Genomic DNA, 15,786 nt, shown 5'->3' on the forward strand with positions numbered 1-15,786 from the left:
CGATTTAGAGGCGGAGGGTTTGACTATTGCAGATTAATACCTTTGTTAAATCATTAGGTAAATATCCTCTGCAGTAAATATCCTCTTATTGTTTCAACTGGATTGTGTTGATCCTTTGGTGCTAATATTTGTTTACTAGATTCAAAGCTAATCTTATTTGGATTATTTGTAATTATTGGTGGCAAGAGGTATTTTGTACAATGCCTTAATAACAACATGTAATAATTATATTGTCATTATCTACGCTGAACATCAGTTCAACATTTCACAATTATTTCTTCTGTTGGCTTTTGTGTTCCAGAATTTGTTTTTAAATTCATTCAAATTTCTTTCCAAAAACTATTTATTTTTTGTTAACCCAGCAGAACATTGGTTTCCTGGGACTTTGACTGAATATGGCTTGTACTGCCTATTATCCCATTTTGAAGCACTTGCTTTTTCCATAAATTCATTGTTAAAACCTGAAATTTTAGTGAGCAGTTATTTAAACTACTTAACAGCTGGTCCTCCTGGATTCTTAAGTTTACCTCAGAGGATTTTTTCCACCCTCATGATTACAAAAAGATGATGAATGAAAACCATTTCAGTGATGATACTAACAATGCAGTCATTTCCGCAGCATGTAATGTTTCATCGGTTTTTAATTGAATTAAGCAATACTTTGATATTATTTTTAAATGACTGTTACCTGTTGAGCGTAACTAGAATGGAAACAAGTGGGCAAATCTTTTGCTTAGTCACAAATTAAAAATGATTGCAACAGCAGTATCAGCAGTACCTTTTAAAACATGGTTTGCCCACAGTCATTAATATATTGGCCATTGCAAATATTTATTAGTTGACATCACAAACCTTACCTTTTTCATTTCTTCTAAACGCTCATTCACATCATTCAGCATCCAAGTATCTTCCCCTCGCAATCGCTTCAGTTCCTTGCGTCTTTCATCTTTTTCATAATTAGCTTTTGCCTGAAGTGGAGAAAGAGATATGGATAATGTAGCAAATTGCAAATATGTGTATAAAGTAATGCTTAGCTCTTCAGTGAAATACTCCATTTGGAATAAATCAGTGATGCTCCATTATATCTCAGAGATACTTGATTATGCCAAATCAATGAAGCATAAGACTAGCCAGAGAGTTTTAAAAGAAAAAGAATTATAGTGAGCTTAATTTTGCCACTCAAAGCTGTTATAAGATCTGGAAAGTATAATACGCCTATGAATGCTGAAGGAAAACAAAATTGAATTCCAAAACCTACAGTAAATCATCCCATTTATCGAAGGCTATGTTTATTGAAATCTAAATTTTCACAAGCTAAGACTTACTCACATACACACACATGTAATTGTGGGATTGTGTTGCTTGGAATGTTAGACTGGCATAGCCTCCCTAAACTATTTATACTTAGGGTTATCTATGCCAACTACAGGGGTGGTATTCACTTTCTTTCCCTACCGGTTCGCAAATGTAACCCCGTCCACGCATGCGTTCCGCCTTTCGCGCATGCACTTTGGATTGAAAACGTGACTAAATAGGACAGCATAGAGCCAGGGTGGGTGGGCCAGCCCACCAGCGCTATTTAAATTTAAAACATTTTAATTATCTTTGCGCAATGCAAAGCACATGAAATAGCTACTTCTCAAAGCCCTATGCATGTGCAGATATGGGCTTTGAGAAGAACCCAGTTTTGTGCATATCATCATATAAAGGTTTAGGGCTAGAATAAATGCTACCCATATATAGTTGCTCAAACATACAGCCCTGTGCTACTGTCTTCTCTCACCTCCCAAAAAGATAATCAGTGATTTAAAAAAAGTATAGAGCCAGATTGGTGTAATATAGATTAATATCTACTTTCCAGTAACTTGGAAGTATCTTTATATCACAGAAAAGTGCTACTGTTCCAGGCACATGAGGAATGTTTAATAGGATGCTCAAATGTAAATATCTGCATATGCTCACATATCTGCAGGAACATTCAGAAGGAAGGCATCCTGATTTGTAAAATCTCATGCCCGCACACCAAGGGGCCACATTTCACCGAGTCAACAAATGTAAGCTCTTGAATTATCATTTTCAAAACTGCAACCTGGGCATTCATAACAGAAGGCTGCCCAGCACCATGTCCACCTCTTATTAAAAAGCCACATTGGATTGGTCATTTTATTAAAATTAATGATAGTTCACATTTACTAGTTAGGAGGCTATAATGTTGGCAGATGTCAGATCATACAGTTGACAGCTTGACAGAGTTATGTATTTGAATTTGGAAAATCAGGGGAAACTGTCCATTTCCAAATGCTTCTTGTGCAGAAGGATCCATTTGTGCTGTTCACTCAAATCAAATCTCTGGATACAAGTGTCTACGGAGATTCTCGGTTATCTAGGTCACAATTGTCCCAAAGGTGCTTTTTTTCAAGAGGCAACTGGACTTTGTGGTTTTTCTTTGAAGATGTTTCGCTTCTCATCCAAGGAGCTGCTTCAGCTCTGATTGGATGGTGGGAAATGGAAGGATTTATACTCCTTGCAGACTTTCTTCAAAGAAAAAACAGAAAGTACAGCTGCCTCTTGAAAAAGCACCTTTGGGACAACCATGACCTGGATGACTGAGAATCTCCAGACATTTAGCAATACACTTAAATGGAGCTAACAAACACAAAAACATATAGTAAAATAGCATTTTTCCTTTTCTACAGTTAATAAAGTTTTAATATCTCTTCAAAGTAAAACTTGTTTTTAACCTCATTTATCAAAGTAATGTAATCAAATATGATACAATCAATTCAACTGTGAATCACAAGTTTCAGGAGCATTCAAATATAATTGATTGATGGGAACTTCCATGGCGGAGACTTTTAACGGACACTAGGTTTACAAGCCTCATTTTCTAATGACTTTCAGAAATTGCTCATTAATTACTTCTAAGCTAATTAGAAAATGCTGAGTGAAGGTGCCTTCAATCTTGAACAAAAAAAATTAATCATAAATTTAAGTATTTAAAGAATCTGAAATAAACAGTAAAAAGCTAAAGAAGACTTTGATCTTAGAAAGTGATAAACTTGGGGTTCAGATAAAATTGGAATGTTGAAATTTTTGTGTATTTTTGGAATTAATTATAAAGAATAAACAACTTCTCAAGGAAAATAGTCAAACCGGGGTACCTTGCCAGTCAGCCTCAACGGGCCTTGGCTCCGCTGGACTGAGCCAGATAATGGCAGCTATGTTCGGACCAGGGAGCCTGCCTGACAGTTCGCTTTCCCTGCGAACACAGGAGGAAGCCAATTGTTGTCCTCTGTTGCCAAGTGAGAATCCAAGAAAGGGAAATTCTGTCTATCTTTGCTCTTTAGTTTTGAAGACTGAGTCAAAAACTGGAAACACAGACATGAGAGGTGTGGCTACAAAAGATTGACAGACTCAGTCTAACGAGCAGCAAGGCAGAGTTAACCCATTCCTTGGATTCTCCTCAGCACACTGGAAAATATATTGATTTGGTTTTACAAGACAAAAGGAAGATAAGCAATTTCATGATTTCAAAAAGTGGACACAAGAGGGGATTGAAGTGTTTACATAGGGGAAAGACTTACAAGCCGGTAAATTGTTGCAAAACACTGCAACAATAAAAATACTAAAGGAGAATTTTGAAGAATGGAACTCAGAAAATAGTAGTCACAATATCAACAATGTTAGTAATGATGTCTATGTCCAAAAGATGTTATTGAACAAATAACAGATGTAGAATACATTTTATTGGACACGTATTGAAAGCAAATGGTATTGGATATGGGTTTACAACTGACAAGAATGACTTACAAAAGGAAGTTTCACTTGATCTATGAAATAAAGTAATTAAGGTTTTAAATTTTAAAAGGAAAATGCAAATGACAAACCAAGAGAGTGACCTGAATCATTTTTGCTATTGGATTTTCCTATTGGATTGTTAAAGCCTTGGAGAATTCTGGCAATGGGAAAAAGAAGAAACGAAGAAAAATCAAACCCTATGACAATATTTGCATGAACTACATATTAAGACTATTAATAGTAAAAGAAATATAAAGTTGGTTTATTTGATCAAAGATAAAACAAGTTAGGTTAATTCTGGAAGCCCTTTTGAACTTTCTGACCCCCAATGGTAAATATGTTCTATGGATTTATTTATGGATAACAGATAGGATATGGGATGAAGAAATAAACATTTGTAATCTTAAAAGGGGTGAAGAGTTTACACTCAATCTGTTTAAAGGTGATAAATTTGGAAATCACTTTATACATTTCTTTTTCTTTATTACATTCTTACTTTTTCTTCTCTTTTGTTACACTTTTTATTCCTTTCTATTCTCTTTCTTGCCTTAAACCACCAAGTTTAGTTTGCATCGGATTTTACCATTAAAATCCTTAATTAAAAAATTACATATATATCAATAAATAAATGGCATTATCTTCTATAAAATAAATATAAAAATCAAAATGAAATAAATATTAGTTGTGTCACAGAAGGAATGGCAGCTCCACAGATGCACCTCTGACATCCCCTCAGGTGCCACTACTCTTTTTCAAAAAATATCCCAGAATTTGCAGTTCTCCTAAACTAGTTTCTATTTTGATGACTGTCACAAATCAGTGAGCAGAACACAAGTAAGTCTTGTCACTCTCCTTTTCACGTATTTCTATACTTCACTTCATAAGGACAGAGACCCTGTTCTAAATAAGTTTTCCATAATTCCCTCTGGCAGTCAGCATTGAGGGAATTCATAAGTATACTAGCAAGACATCCATTTAGCAATGTCCCTCAATGTTTGGCCCAATATACTCTTCCATTTATTAGATATGATGATGGTTTCAACTTAAAAATTTAAACAGTTATTGTTTTCTATCCTACCAAAATAACCAAGCAAATAGAACTGTATGTTATGTGATCGTAGGACTTTTGCTGATGATAAGACATCCTTAACTCGAATTGTGATATTCTGATGATGCATGTCTCTATACATTATTCATAGAGTTTTCATTCCTGCCTAGCAACAGAAAATAATAAAACTCCAGATAATAAGGTTTGAAAAAGATCTAATATCTGACAGGCATAAAAACTTGTCTGCCATTTTGCATAAAGTAGATCCCACCCCCAAAAAAGCCACCAACTCCCAAAGTTCACAAACATTTTATTTCAGATACCATGATCTGCTCTCTTTTTAGTCAACAACAGATATGTAAAATTAAGGGTAAGAGAATTATGGATAAACACCGCTACTTATATTTAATTTCATTAGCTCCTACAGGTGGGATGGCAAAAATCGGACATCACAAAATAAACACAAATTGATAATATACAATTATTATTCTACTTGCATGCTTCAATGCTACCCAAATCATCTAATAAGGCTGTATCCAAAACAGATTTAGGAATGAGCCATTCAACCCATTTGAAGCTATATACTGAAATATCTAACGCTGGAAGAATTATTGAATTTACAGCCATGAATAAACTTCCCTTATCTTTTTCAACACAAGCTAGGCTTACAATTAACAAATAGGGCAAATGAATGCATCCTATTACAATAACTACAACCATAAACATATTACAGATAATAGGATTATGTTTTCTTAATAGCCTTGTTTTCATTTAATTCTATCTTGTGCAAATGAAGGTTTGTGCTAATTAATTTTTGAATACATATTCGAATTTAATAAGAAGATACACAAACATCCAGCTCAAAGAACCACCTTGAGTAGGAAGTGAATTATTTTAGAGTTCTTGCTGTTAATCTATGTAATTTATTAACTGTAGAAAACAGAAACCTAAACAGGAAATAGAAGTCTTTTTTTTGCTTTTTCTAAACTATTGAAAAAAAATTAACCAAAATTACTAATTACTATCAGACTTAAAATATTGACCATAATGTAAATATAATAGTGATATGAACAAATTTTTGTTACAACTGTGAATACAACTGTTATTACATGATTACAGATTTTAAAACCGATAGAAAGGCAATGTAGAATAGAGAACTATAAAAGCTAAATATGTAAGCCGATACAGAAGGCTGTAAAACTATTTCATATTGTTATGCGTGTCTTGTTTTTTCTGCATTTTTGTTGTTGTTTTTTCTGTTTTTAAAGGTTAAAATGTTTAATAAAAACTATTTAAAGAAAAACTATTTTAAAAAATATTAACTGTAAAAAAGCTAATAAACCATGAAGAACATACTTTATATATTATTGTTTACATGTACATAATACTAACAACTACTTAATATTAACTTTAAAATATTAGCTAAAATTGGTATGGCCCTGTTCATACAAGACATGCTTGATTAGCTAATGACAAATGATAACAGTCCATGAAAGAATAGCATCTATGCAACTCTGAGCTGCCCAGTTTATCCACCCAACATTATTCTTTCACCAGGATTTGGTTCGTGTTTCCAAAGAAAAGAAACTTCAACATTTCATTGGCTATATGGAAACCTTTTTCGTTTACTTTTCCTGAATAACCTTCAAGAATAAATTTATCAGGCAATGCCAGCAATTATCTTGAGGTTACATCTGGACTGATTTAGGGTTAATTTGAAGCGACTTACATCATTTCTGGTTCTTGTTAGATAATTGCTTCTTGATTCCAAAGTATAGTAAATATATATCTATTGATTGGAACACAAGTAATAAAGATTTACTCAACCACATACAAATCCACTATAAGACAAAGATCAGTTTTATCCAAATGTGTGTCCCTCTTCTGATATTTTAGAGTCACAGCTGACATTATTCCCTATCACATCAACAGATAGCTAAGACATCTTGAAGTTTGAAGAATAGCAGATTGAAAATTGGTATCTGAAGGATAACAGGCTGGAGAAAACTGGCATTTTAGAAGTACAATTATTTATAATTTATTTATAAATTTATTGACTGTCCATCTTACCATAGAGCCATGATGGCAAACCTATGGCACGTGTGCCCAAAGTGGCACACAGAGCCATGTCGCCTGGTACACATGCCCATTCCCCTTCTGGGTTTCTGGCAGGCATGCGTGTGCGACGATCAGCGGGCCTTCGTGCGTGCGGCAGTGCCAGAAACTGAAAGAGCTGGTCTTCCATTTTCCAGCATGAGCATGCGCACCAGCCAGCTGATTGTCATGCAGGCATGTGCGCCAGTAACCAGTAACCGGAAGACTAGCTATTATGGAATACCAGGTGTACCTTCCCTAGCAGTCGGAGCAATCTTAACTGTACCATGACTGGGTTGATGGTCTTTACTATGGGGAATGGTACCATAAACTTTGGCCCCAGTTTCCTACTGGGGCATTTTAAGCTTAAGTATTTTGTGGAGAGGTAGTCTTTCTCCCCCAACTGGAATGACCTACATGTGCCGAAAACCGGAAGTTTGTTTTCCAGCGAGTGCATGCCCCATGGGCAGCTTCTCTTCTGGATTGTGGCTGAGATAAGCGTGCGCATGCAACCTTTTCAGCAATTGGTGCCAAAAAGTTTCACCATCGCTGCCATAGAGTAACATACTGTATCTACTGTGTTATCTCTTATAAACTTTCCTCGGGGTCTAGTCATCTCGGAATAAGAAAAATATAAACCTTTGATGTTTTTTCTTAATTTACTCCCATTTAAGCAACTGTTGGAAAGCACCAATCACATCTCTAGTCATAGCACATCATTATATAGCTCTTTCTAATGAACCATCTATATCAAGCAGCCTTAGTGTATTTTTTTCCAGTCAATTAATTTATTGCCACTGCTGAGCGCCTCCAACATCCCCAGTTCTAGTTCTGGTGATAGAAACTTTTTCTTCTAAGATATATTAATAGCTTTGCCAACCCTATTAAGAATTATTTATTCATCCATGTTATTCATTACGGAGTATTGAAACAATATGTTTACATACACCTAGCATTATCATACAAACATAAGCAGAATCATTTAGAAACACAAGAATATACGCTTACAATTATACATTAGACTAGGCTTACAAGAAATCAAGAGTTCACTGTAGATTAGCACCTATGATATGAGTTAAGCCTCCATCAAATGAAGCTTGGTTCTTGGGACTTTACAGACAACTGCTTAGAATGCTTAGGCTGAAAGAAAGAATGCAGAAAAAGATCAGGGGAGGTAGAAAAAAGAAGCAGTCACAGGCTGGGTGTGATAGTTTCTCTGGGTAGGATGGGCAAAAGGAAGGAGCCAGTCCTGTACTGCAACTACTTCCTAAATTCTCCTACCAGCCAAAAATGAAGAAATCCCTTCTGCTTGCAGAAACTGTAAATAAATTAATTCCTACCTTTATTTCTACTTCTATCTCAAATGCTAACCCATTTGAGGTACATGAATGGGATTTGCATATAGAAATAGAAAAACAACTGTCAAAACTCTTCGTCCCCTGAAAAAAACAATTAAATTGATCTGTCAAATTCCCTTCCAGCTTCTCCAACCTCCTCTTTCTAATTCATCTCATATATTCATAGATAACCAGGTAGCTTGAAGCAGGACTGGGAGATGTTTTCCCAAGGTGGCTCAACTGAATATATGAATAAGTAATGGTTCTCCCAACTCAGTTCCAATATGGAGCCTATCCTACTAAGTGCCTATTATTCCTATTAAATCATATTTCCATTTATATAAAGATTCAAACTCATTTTGCCTACTTACTGTATTCTGAATAGGAGAGGAAAATGTAGGCTACAGACTTTATTAGCCATCATTTATTCTAATTTTCATTATTAGTTTAGAAGACCACATTACTGTAATACTCTTGCTTTCTTTCACAGCTTTTTCTGAGGTATTCAAAGTTTTTGCTTTATATAAATCTCTAATATTTCAGCCTTACAGTATTTTCATAACACATATAAAAATAGTTACTGGGGGCCCTTATCTAATAAAGCAGAATTCCAAGTTTTCTCTGCAAAGTAGCCATATTCCTGTATAATAAATTAAGCTTCAGGTCTGCTAATCATTTAGCAATAATTTTGACACCATTGTTCAAGAATCATTTGATTCTTTGTGATCAAATAATGGTTTGCAAGGATTTTCTGTCCATAATTACTTCAAGTTCTTATAATCTCAAACTCATATCAGAAATACTACTGATCTTTTTTGTCTTCCGACACCCTTTTTTCTATTCTTTCCTCAAGTATCAGTATGATCTCCAAACAGCCTACCTTCCTCATTACATATCAACATTATTTAAAATTTAGCTTTATTAGTACATCCAGTGAATTGTCTGGTCTTTCCTCATATATTGAATTATTGATCCTTCAAGATACCGTCAACAATTTTCTCCAGCACCACATTATCACCTTCAAAGGGTAGGACTGCTAAGTCTTTATCAACAATCTTGGGATAGTGGAAGTTCTGTGCTATTAATTCACATACAGAGAGATTATTGCATGCATTAAAGACTGATACCGCAGGCCTTCTCAGCTGTTAGTGCCTCCATGTTATGAAACACACTTTCCCCAGAGGCATACTTGGCTCCATCCTTGCTTTCCTCAAGATTCTAAAAATAGATTTTTCCATCATACTTTTAGCCTTGGGTTCATTGCCTGTAATCTTACTTGGGTTTGGAATCTTTATTTTTATACTATTTCTGCTTTTTGTGGACTGCCAGAATCCTTTGGGATTGGAGTGGTCTACAATAAATAAAACCACTAGTTTCACATCCCCAAATATAAGGATTGGAGCCATAAAACTCCCCCAAAATGTTTCTAATTTGTAGAACTTTTCCCACACTATGGGATGGGAAACAAACACACAAAAAACCATTTCTTTGCATAAATAATAATATTTTGCCAAAAATGAAAGGATTATACCCTCTGGCTGCCTGAATTAATTATTCTCAAGTTTCCATGAGTGTAGTCTTCTTTTTAGTTTTTAACAGACCCTCAAACTGATTCTTAGGTTAAACAATATTCGTGGGATAATCCTAAAGTAGAGTTTCTTATAAAGTCGTTTTTTTTAAAAAAAAACTTGACACGGTTCTTGCAAACCAAAGTTGTGAAGTTTAAACATAGGTTCTGGCTCCCCTAATTTTCAATCTTACCAAGAATCTTATACCTTGTGAATAAATATGTTGCAGGAGATGGCACCACCTGACTTGCAAATAAAACATATCTACATGTACACAGGGCCGGATTTAGATGAAAAGAGGCCCTAGGGCCTAGGCTATTCCACTTATGGGGCCCTTTCACCTCCCAATTTTAAGTTTGTAAATTACATGAGAGATAATAAAATACATCATTACTGTGAAATATATCAATATATTAAATGAAACATGTTGTAATTGGTACTAACCTTTATAAAAATAATAAAAATAATAAATAAAATAAAATAAAATAATAAATAAAAATAAAAGGCCCCTCTTGATCTTGAGGCCCTAGGCTGAAACCTAGTTAGAAATAGGAAAATCCGGCCCTGCATGTATATCAGAAGGGACTTCTTTCCAACCACCAGGGAGTAAAAAAAAAGGAAATGATTTACTGATTGATAATATTTTACCCTACGTTTTGTTCAAGAACTCAAGGCCTTATAACTCCCACCTTGGGATAAGGCATTAATAACCCTCTAAGGCAGCGGGTGGACTTGTATCTGATTCCCTTTTCTCCCTGTGGAAACTTCTCAGCCCTTACTACTGTTTTGTCTTACATACAATTTAAAATGAACTATGGAATAAAAAGACCAGGAGTACAAAAAGGAAAACATGATACTATGATAATCAATAAAGGAAAATATTTGTAGCTCAGAATTGAAATGACGTTTTCTTGCAGATGTTTCATTACCCAAACTAGGTAACATTAGTACACCGAATAACAAAATAACAGACTTGGAAGGATCTTGGAGGTTTTCTAGTCCAACCTTCTGCTCAAGCAGGAGACCCTAAAGCAAACAAGTGGCTGTCCTTAAAAGCCTTCAGTGATGGAGCACCCACAACTTCTGAAGGCAAGTCATTCTACTGGTTAATCATTCTCCCTGTTAGGAAATTTCTCCATAGTTCTAGGTTGCTTCTCTCCTGGATTAGTTTCCATCCATTGTTTCTTGTCTTGCCTTCTAGTGTTTTAGAAAAAAGGTTGACCCCATCTTTTTGTGGCAGCCCCTCAAATATTGGAACACTGCTATTATGCCACTCCTACTCCTTTTCAGTAGACTAGACAAACTCAATTCTTGCAACCATTCATGTTTTAATCTCCAGCCCCCTGATAATCTTTGTTGCTCTTTTCTGCATTATTTCCAGAGTCTCTGCATATTGTTTATAATATGGTGGCCAAAACTGGATGCAGTATTCTAAGTATGATAGTACCAAGGCTTTATAAAGAAGTACTAGCACCTCATATGATCTTGATTCTGTCCCTTCGTCAACGCAATTTAGGATTCCGTTGACTTTTTTGGCTGCCGCCCCACTGACTGACTCATATTTAAGTAACTGTCCACTAGGACTCCTAGTTTGGGTAATGAAACATCTGCAGAAAGCAAAACCAAGCTCAGAGAGCATCAAGGACCTCACCATGATACCCCACCTCAGAAGGATTCAATAATGCATTAATACTTTGCCTGCAGTTTAAGGGGACTTTGTACAAGACTACGTTGTATAATTCCTAAGACATCACAACAATCCAGTGAAAGGTTTTAGTTGTAAATAAGTCTGTACAGGTATTCTCAATGTGTGTTATTCTGGACATACATTGTTTCAACTTCTACCCTCAAAACGATGCTCTAGGGCACTGCACACCAGAACAACTAGACAAAAGGACAGTTTCCCCCCCAATGCCATCACTCAGCTGAACAACTAATCCCCACAACACTGTAAAATTATCTACTAAGACTGTATTACTATTATTATTCTCTTCCTTCCTAGTACCTATCTCTTTCCTAGTACCTATCTCTTTCCACTTATGACTATAACCATGTTGCTTGTATCTTTAAAATTTATATTGTTTTGTTTCCTAGTATAATTTGACTGCTTATTAGTAACCTATGACAATCACTAAGTGTTGTATCTTATGATTCTTGATGGATGTATTCTATTTTATTTTTCTTTATACTGAGAAAATATGCACCAAAGACAAATTCCTTGTGTGTCCAATCACACTTGGCCAATAAAGAATTCAATTCCTATTCCTTATATCCCTATTCTATACTATTCCATTCTATTCACAGATGCAAAAATACTTCCTTATGAAGATGCCCGAGAATCAAACAACAGTAGATTTATACTTTACAATAATACAATAGCAGAGTTGGAAGGGACCTTGGAGGTCTTCTAGCCCAACCCCCTGCCTAGGCAGGAAACCCTATACCATTTCAGACAGATGGCTATCCAACATCTTCTTAAAGACTTCCAGTGTTGGGGCATTCACAACTTCTGGAGGCAAGCTGTTCCACTGATTAATTGTTCTAACTGTCAGGAAATTTCTCCTCAGTTCTAAGTTGCTACTCTCCTTGATTAGTTTCCACCCATTGCTTCTTGTTCTACCCTCAGGTGCCTTGGAGAATAGTTTGACTCCCTCTTCTTTGTGGCAACCCCCGAGATATTGGAACACTGCTATCATGTCTGCCCTAGTCCTTCTTTTCACTAAACTAGACATACCCAGCTCCTGCAACCGTTCTTCATATGTTTTAGTCTCCAGTCCCCTAATCATCTTTGTTGCTCTTCTCTGCACTCTTTCTAGAGTCTCATCTTTTTTACATCAATCACTTTACTTTGGGGACCACTCAGAGCCACTGGGTCAGTGGTGGGTTCCTCCCGGATCGCACCGGATCGCGCGCGCTCCCTTTCAGCGCTCCACCTGGCTTGCGCGCTCCCTTTCAGCGCTCCACCTGGCTTGCGCGCTCCCTTTCAGCGCTCCACCTGGCTCTCGCGCTCCCTTCCGGCGCTGAAACCGGAAGTACAGTCTTGCCCCGCCCCTGGCGAAGCAACGACGCCTGCCTGCGCTCCACCAGCTCGGCTGGGAACGGAGATGTCTCCGCTCCGCTGAGGAAACATCTCCGTTCCCAGCCGAGCTGGTGGAGCGCAGACAGGCGTCGTTGCTTCGCCAGGGGCGGGGCAAGACTGTACTTCCGGTTTCAGCGCCGGAAGGGAGCGCGAGAGCCAGGTGGAGCGCTGAAAGGGAGCGCGCAAGCCAGGTGGAGCGCTGAAAGGGAGCGCGCAAACCAGGTGGAGCGCTGAAAGGGAGCGCGCGCGATCCGGTGTGATCCAGCAGGAACCCACCACTGCACTGGGTAGAAGTGTGGCGGGGTCTACATTAATAAATGGGCATTGCCTAGGGGGTTTCTCAGCCTCCCCCCCCCCCTCACCTCCGGATTCCTAAACTGCCAGTGACTTACAATTCATGGGAGCATCCCTTTAGGAGCAATACTAGAGATGGCTTCATTGGTCAAACTACATTTCCCATAATTTCCGGGAAACGAGATAAAGCAACCCAGTTATTACATCGGGTGACTCGTCTGGCATAAGGCGCAGTCCTTCAAAACAAAGGGTTTATTTTATTTTTATTTTTTTATGGCGACGTCTCCAAGCCGAGAGCCGGGGGGGGGGGGCTGGACGGAAAAGCTCGGTCATGTCCTAAAAGAGAGAGAGAGAGAGAGAACGAGAGAGAGAGAGAGCAGGGAAGGCGAGTCCCAATCCTAGAGTTTGTTTTAAAGCTCAGAAACGCGCGACTCCCCCTCGAGGAAGCAAAGCGGCCCCGGACGCGGAGCGCAAAGCCGAGCCGGTGGGTTACCTGCTGCAGCAGCGCCTCGCGCTGGCGACGCCTGTCTTCCTTACGCGCCGCTAAGACCCGCTCGCTTTCAAATCCGGACGCCATGATTGTTACGGGGGGGCGGGGCGGGGAGGGAAGGAGGGAGGAAGGGGGAGCGGCTGCCGTAAAGGAAACAGCCCAGCGCGCCTGCGCGACGCGGAGTCGCCAAGAACGGGAACTCACCTTGTAAGGCTTCCATTTCCGCGCAGGCGTAGTCGGAGTCGTCAGGACCTTGAGTAGTCGCTTGATGCCTTTTCGCGGCCTTGGCAGAAGAGAGTTGTTGGTACAACATTTTGAAGTCTCTTTTTATTCTTGGTTGCTTGATGTATTGCGGGCGTCCGTAATGTATTGTAGGAAGTGTGGAAGTGGTTACCATGACCGTTCAGGCAATATGGGATATATGACTTAGTGGGCAGCCTTTTAAAATAGAATGGAATGGGAATAGAATAGAACAGAACGGAATGGAATAGAATAAGGAGTAGGAGTAGAGAGAAAGAATGGAGAATAAAGAATAGGGAATAGAATAAGCTGGAAGGGGGCCTTTGAGGTCTTCTAGTCCAGCCCCCTGGTCCAGCAATAAAGCGTCTTTACCAATTTTCTGCTTTCTTTCATTTCATTCCACAATTCCTCTGACTCTTTAGCAATGAAGTTTAATAACTTCCAATCAAACGTTTGATTCCCAAACCCATCATAGTAGCCATTTTTGACAGATAAATAGGTAAATATCATTTATTTCAGCAAAATCTGATTAATGCCAAAGACATTGCCTCAAAATACTAATCAAGGAGAGAATCTAGAAATGAGAAATGTCCTCACAGAACAATTAATCAGTGGAACTACCATTTGTAGAAAGTTAGCACCCACCTCTCTCCTAGAAGAATGAAATGCTATGAGAAATATTAAAAAGGCAGAATATTACATTTCCCTAGATGAGAAATTGAGTAACATGCTCTTGGAGACAGAAAGTAGCCCCCACCTTTCTAGATGGCTCTCAGCAGATATAGCCCTATTCGTAAGCAAATTCCCTGCAGCAAAGGTCTGAACAAAGGTAGGATTAGCCCTCAGCCACAATAGGAATTGCCCAACACGCCCCTTCATTGCATCAACAGACCAAGCTTCAACCAAGCTTGGCTCAGACAACCTACAGAGCCAGCTAATGACCCCTATCACAGCCAATAGAATACATGTTCTTGCACAGGAACAGAAAGCTCAAGTGCAAAGCCTAAGAGAAGGTGTCAATACCCCCCACTCTCAACTCCATGTGGTCAGCTGCACCAGGAACATCACAAACATGATTCTGTTCATCAATAAATGGACCCTCTTTCCAATCAGCCTTCATCCTTGTCTTCAGTGCCTTTCTCCCTGTCACTGCATTTGTTGTTTGCCAGCTGTGCTTAAACTCTAAGACATACGGTAGACTGATCTGACTCTTATCACTAATCTCACTACGCATGTCCACATTCTTTTCCACATTATTATTCTTTGTTCGCCCGCCAAGAAGGTAGGCAGGAACACTGCCAAAATGTAATCATTAGCTAGTAAGTTTTGTTTTCATTTTCTTTACAATAAAATGTGTTTCTTAGAATATATCTCGGGCTTATTTTTCTTAATTATGAAGTATACTTCAAGGAAAAACCACGGTTCATCCCTCATTAAATGCAATTACCCCAGGAGGGGGGAACAGGGCTGAATTTCCACCCTGACACTCCCAGCATTGAACTGGACCTGGATACTTCTTCCAACACATTTTTCTGAAATGGTATGAGGTCTCCTGCTTTCAGGGAATTAGACTAGAAGACCTTCAAGGTCCCTTTCAACTGTTATTCTGTTAACCCCCCCCCCCCCAATTTAAAAACTTTGCTATAAAATGTTACAGGGGATCAGGATTCTATCCAACCAGCCATGTTTCCCCAGAGTATTCCATTCTATTCCGTTCTAACCCAACTCATCCCATCCTATCAATAAGATTTTTTTTATTTTTAAAGTTTTTCCTGTTGGAAGCAGGAGTAACCGAGATATTGGATGGCTGAGTTTTATTTTTACTAAACAGTTGCCCT

The 15,786-nt window shown here is 38.1% G+C and overlaps 1 protein-coding gene across 1 annotated transcript in view; it reads right to left on the reverse strand.

Annotated features, from left to right (window-relative positions):
• Nucleotides 1-13,818, reverse strand: part of CWF19L2 (CWF19 like cell cycle control factor 2) — a 106,532-nt gene extending 92,714 nt beyond the window's left edge. The window contains exons 1-2 of the mRNA XM_081950372.1: nt 13,712-13,818; nt 858-968 (exon numbers count right to left, since the gene is read on the reverse strand). Of these exons, the coding sequence (XP_081806498.1) occupies nt 858-968; nt 13,712-13,795 (195 nt within the window). The 5' untranslated portion in view covers nt 13,796-13,818. The remainder of the gene's footprint in view (nt 1-857; nt 969-13,711) is intronic.
• Nucleotides 13,819-15,786: the final 1,968 nt, after the last annotated feature.

Source organism: Natrix helvetica, assembly GCF_964273705.1.
Source record: "Natrix helvetica genome assembly, chromosome: 4".
Classification (NCBI taxonomy): Eukaryota; Metazoa; Chordata; class Lepidosauria; order Squamata; family Natricidae; genus Natrix; species Natrix helvetica.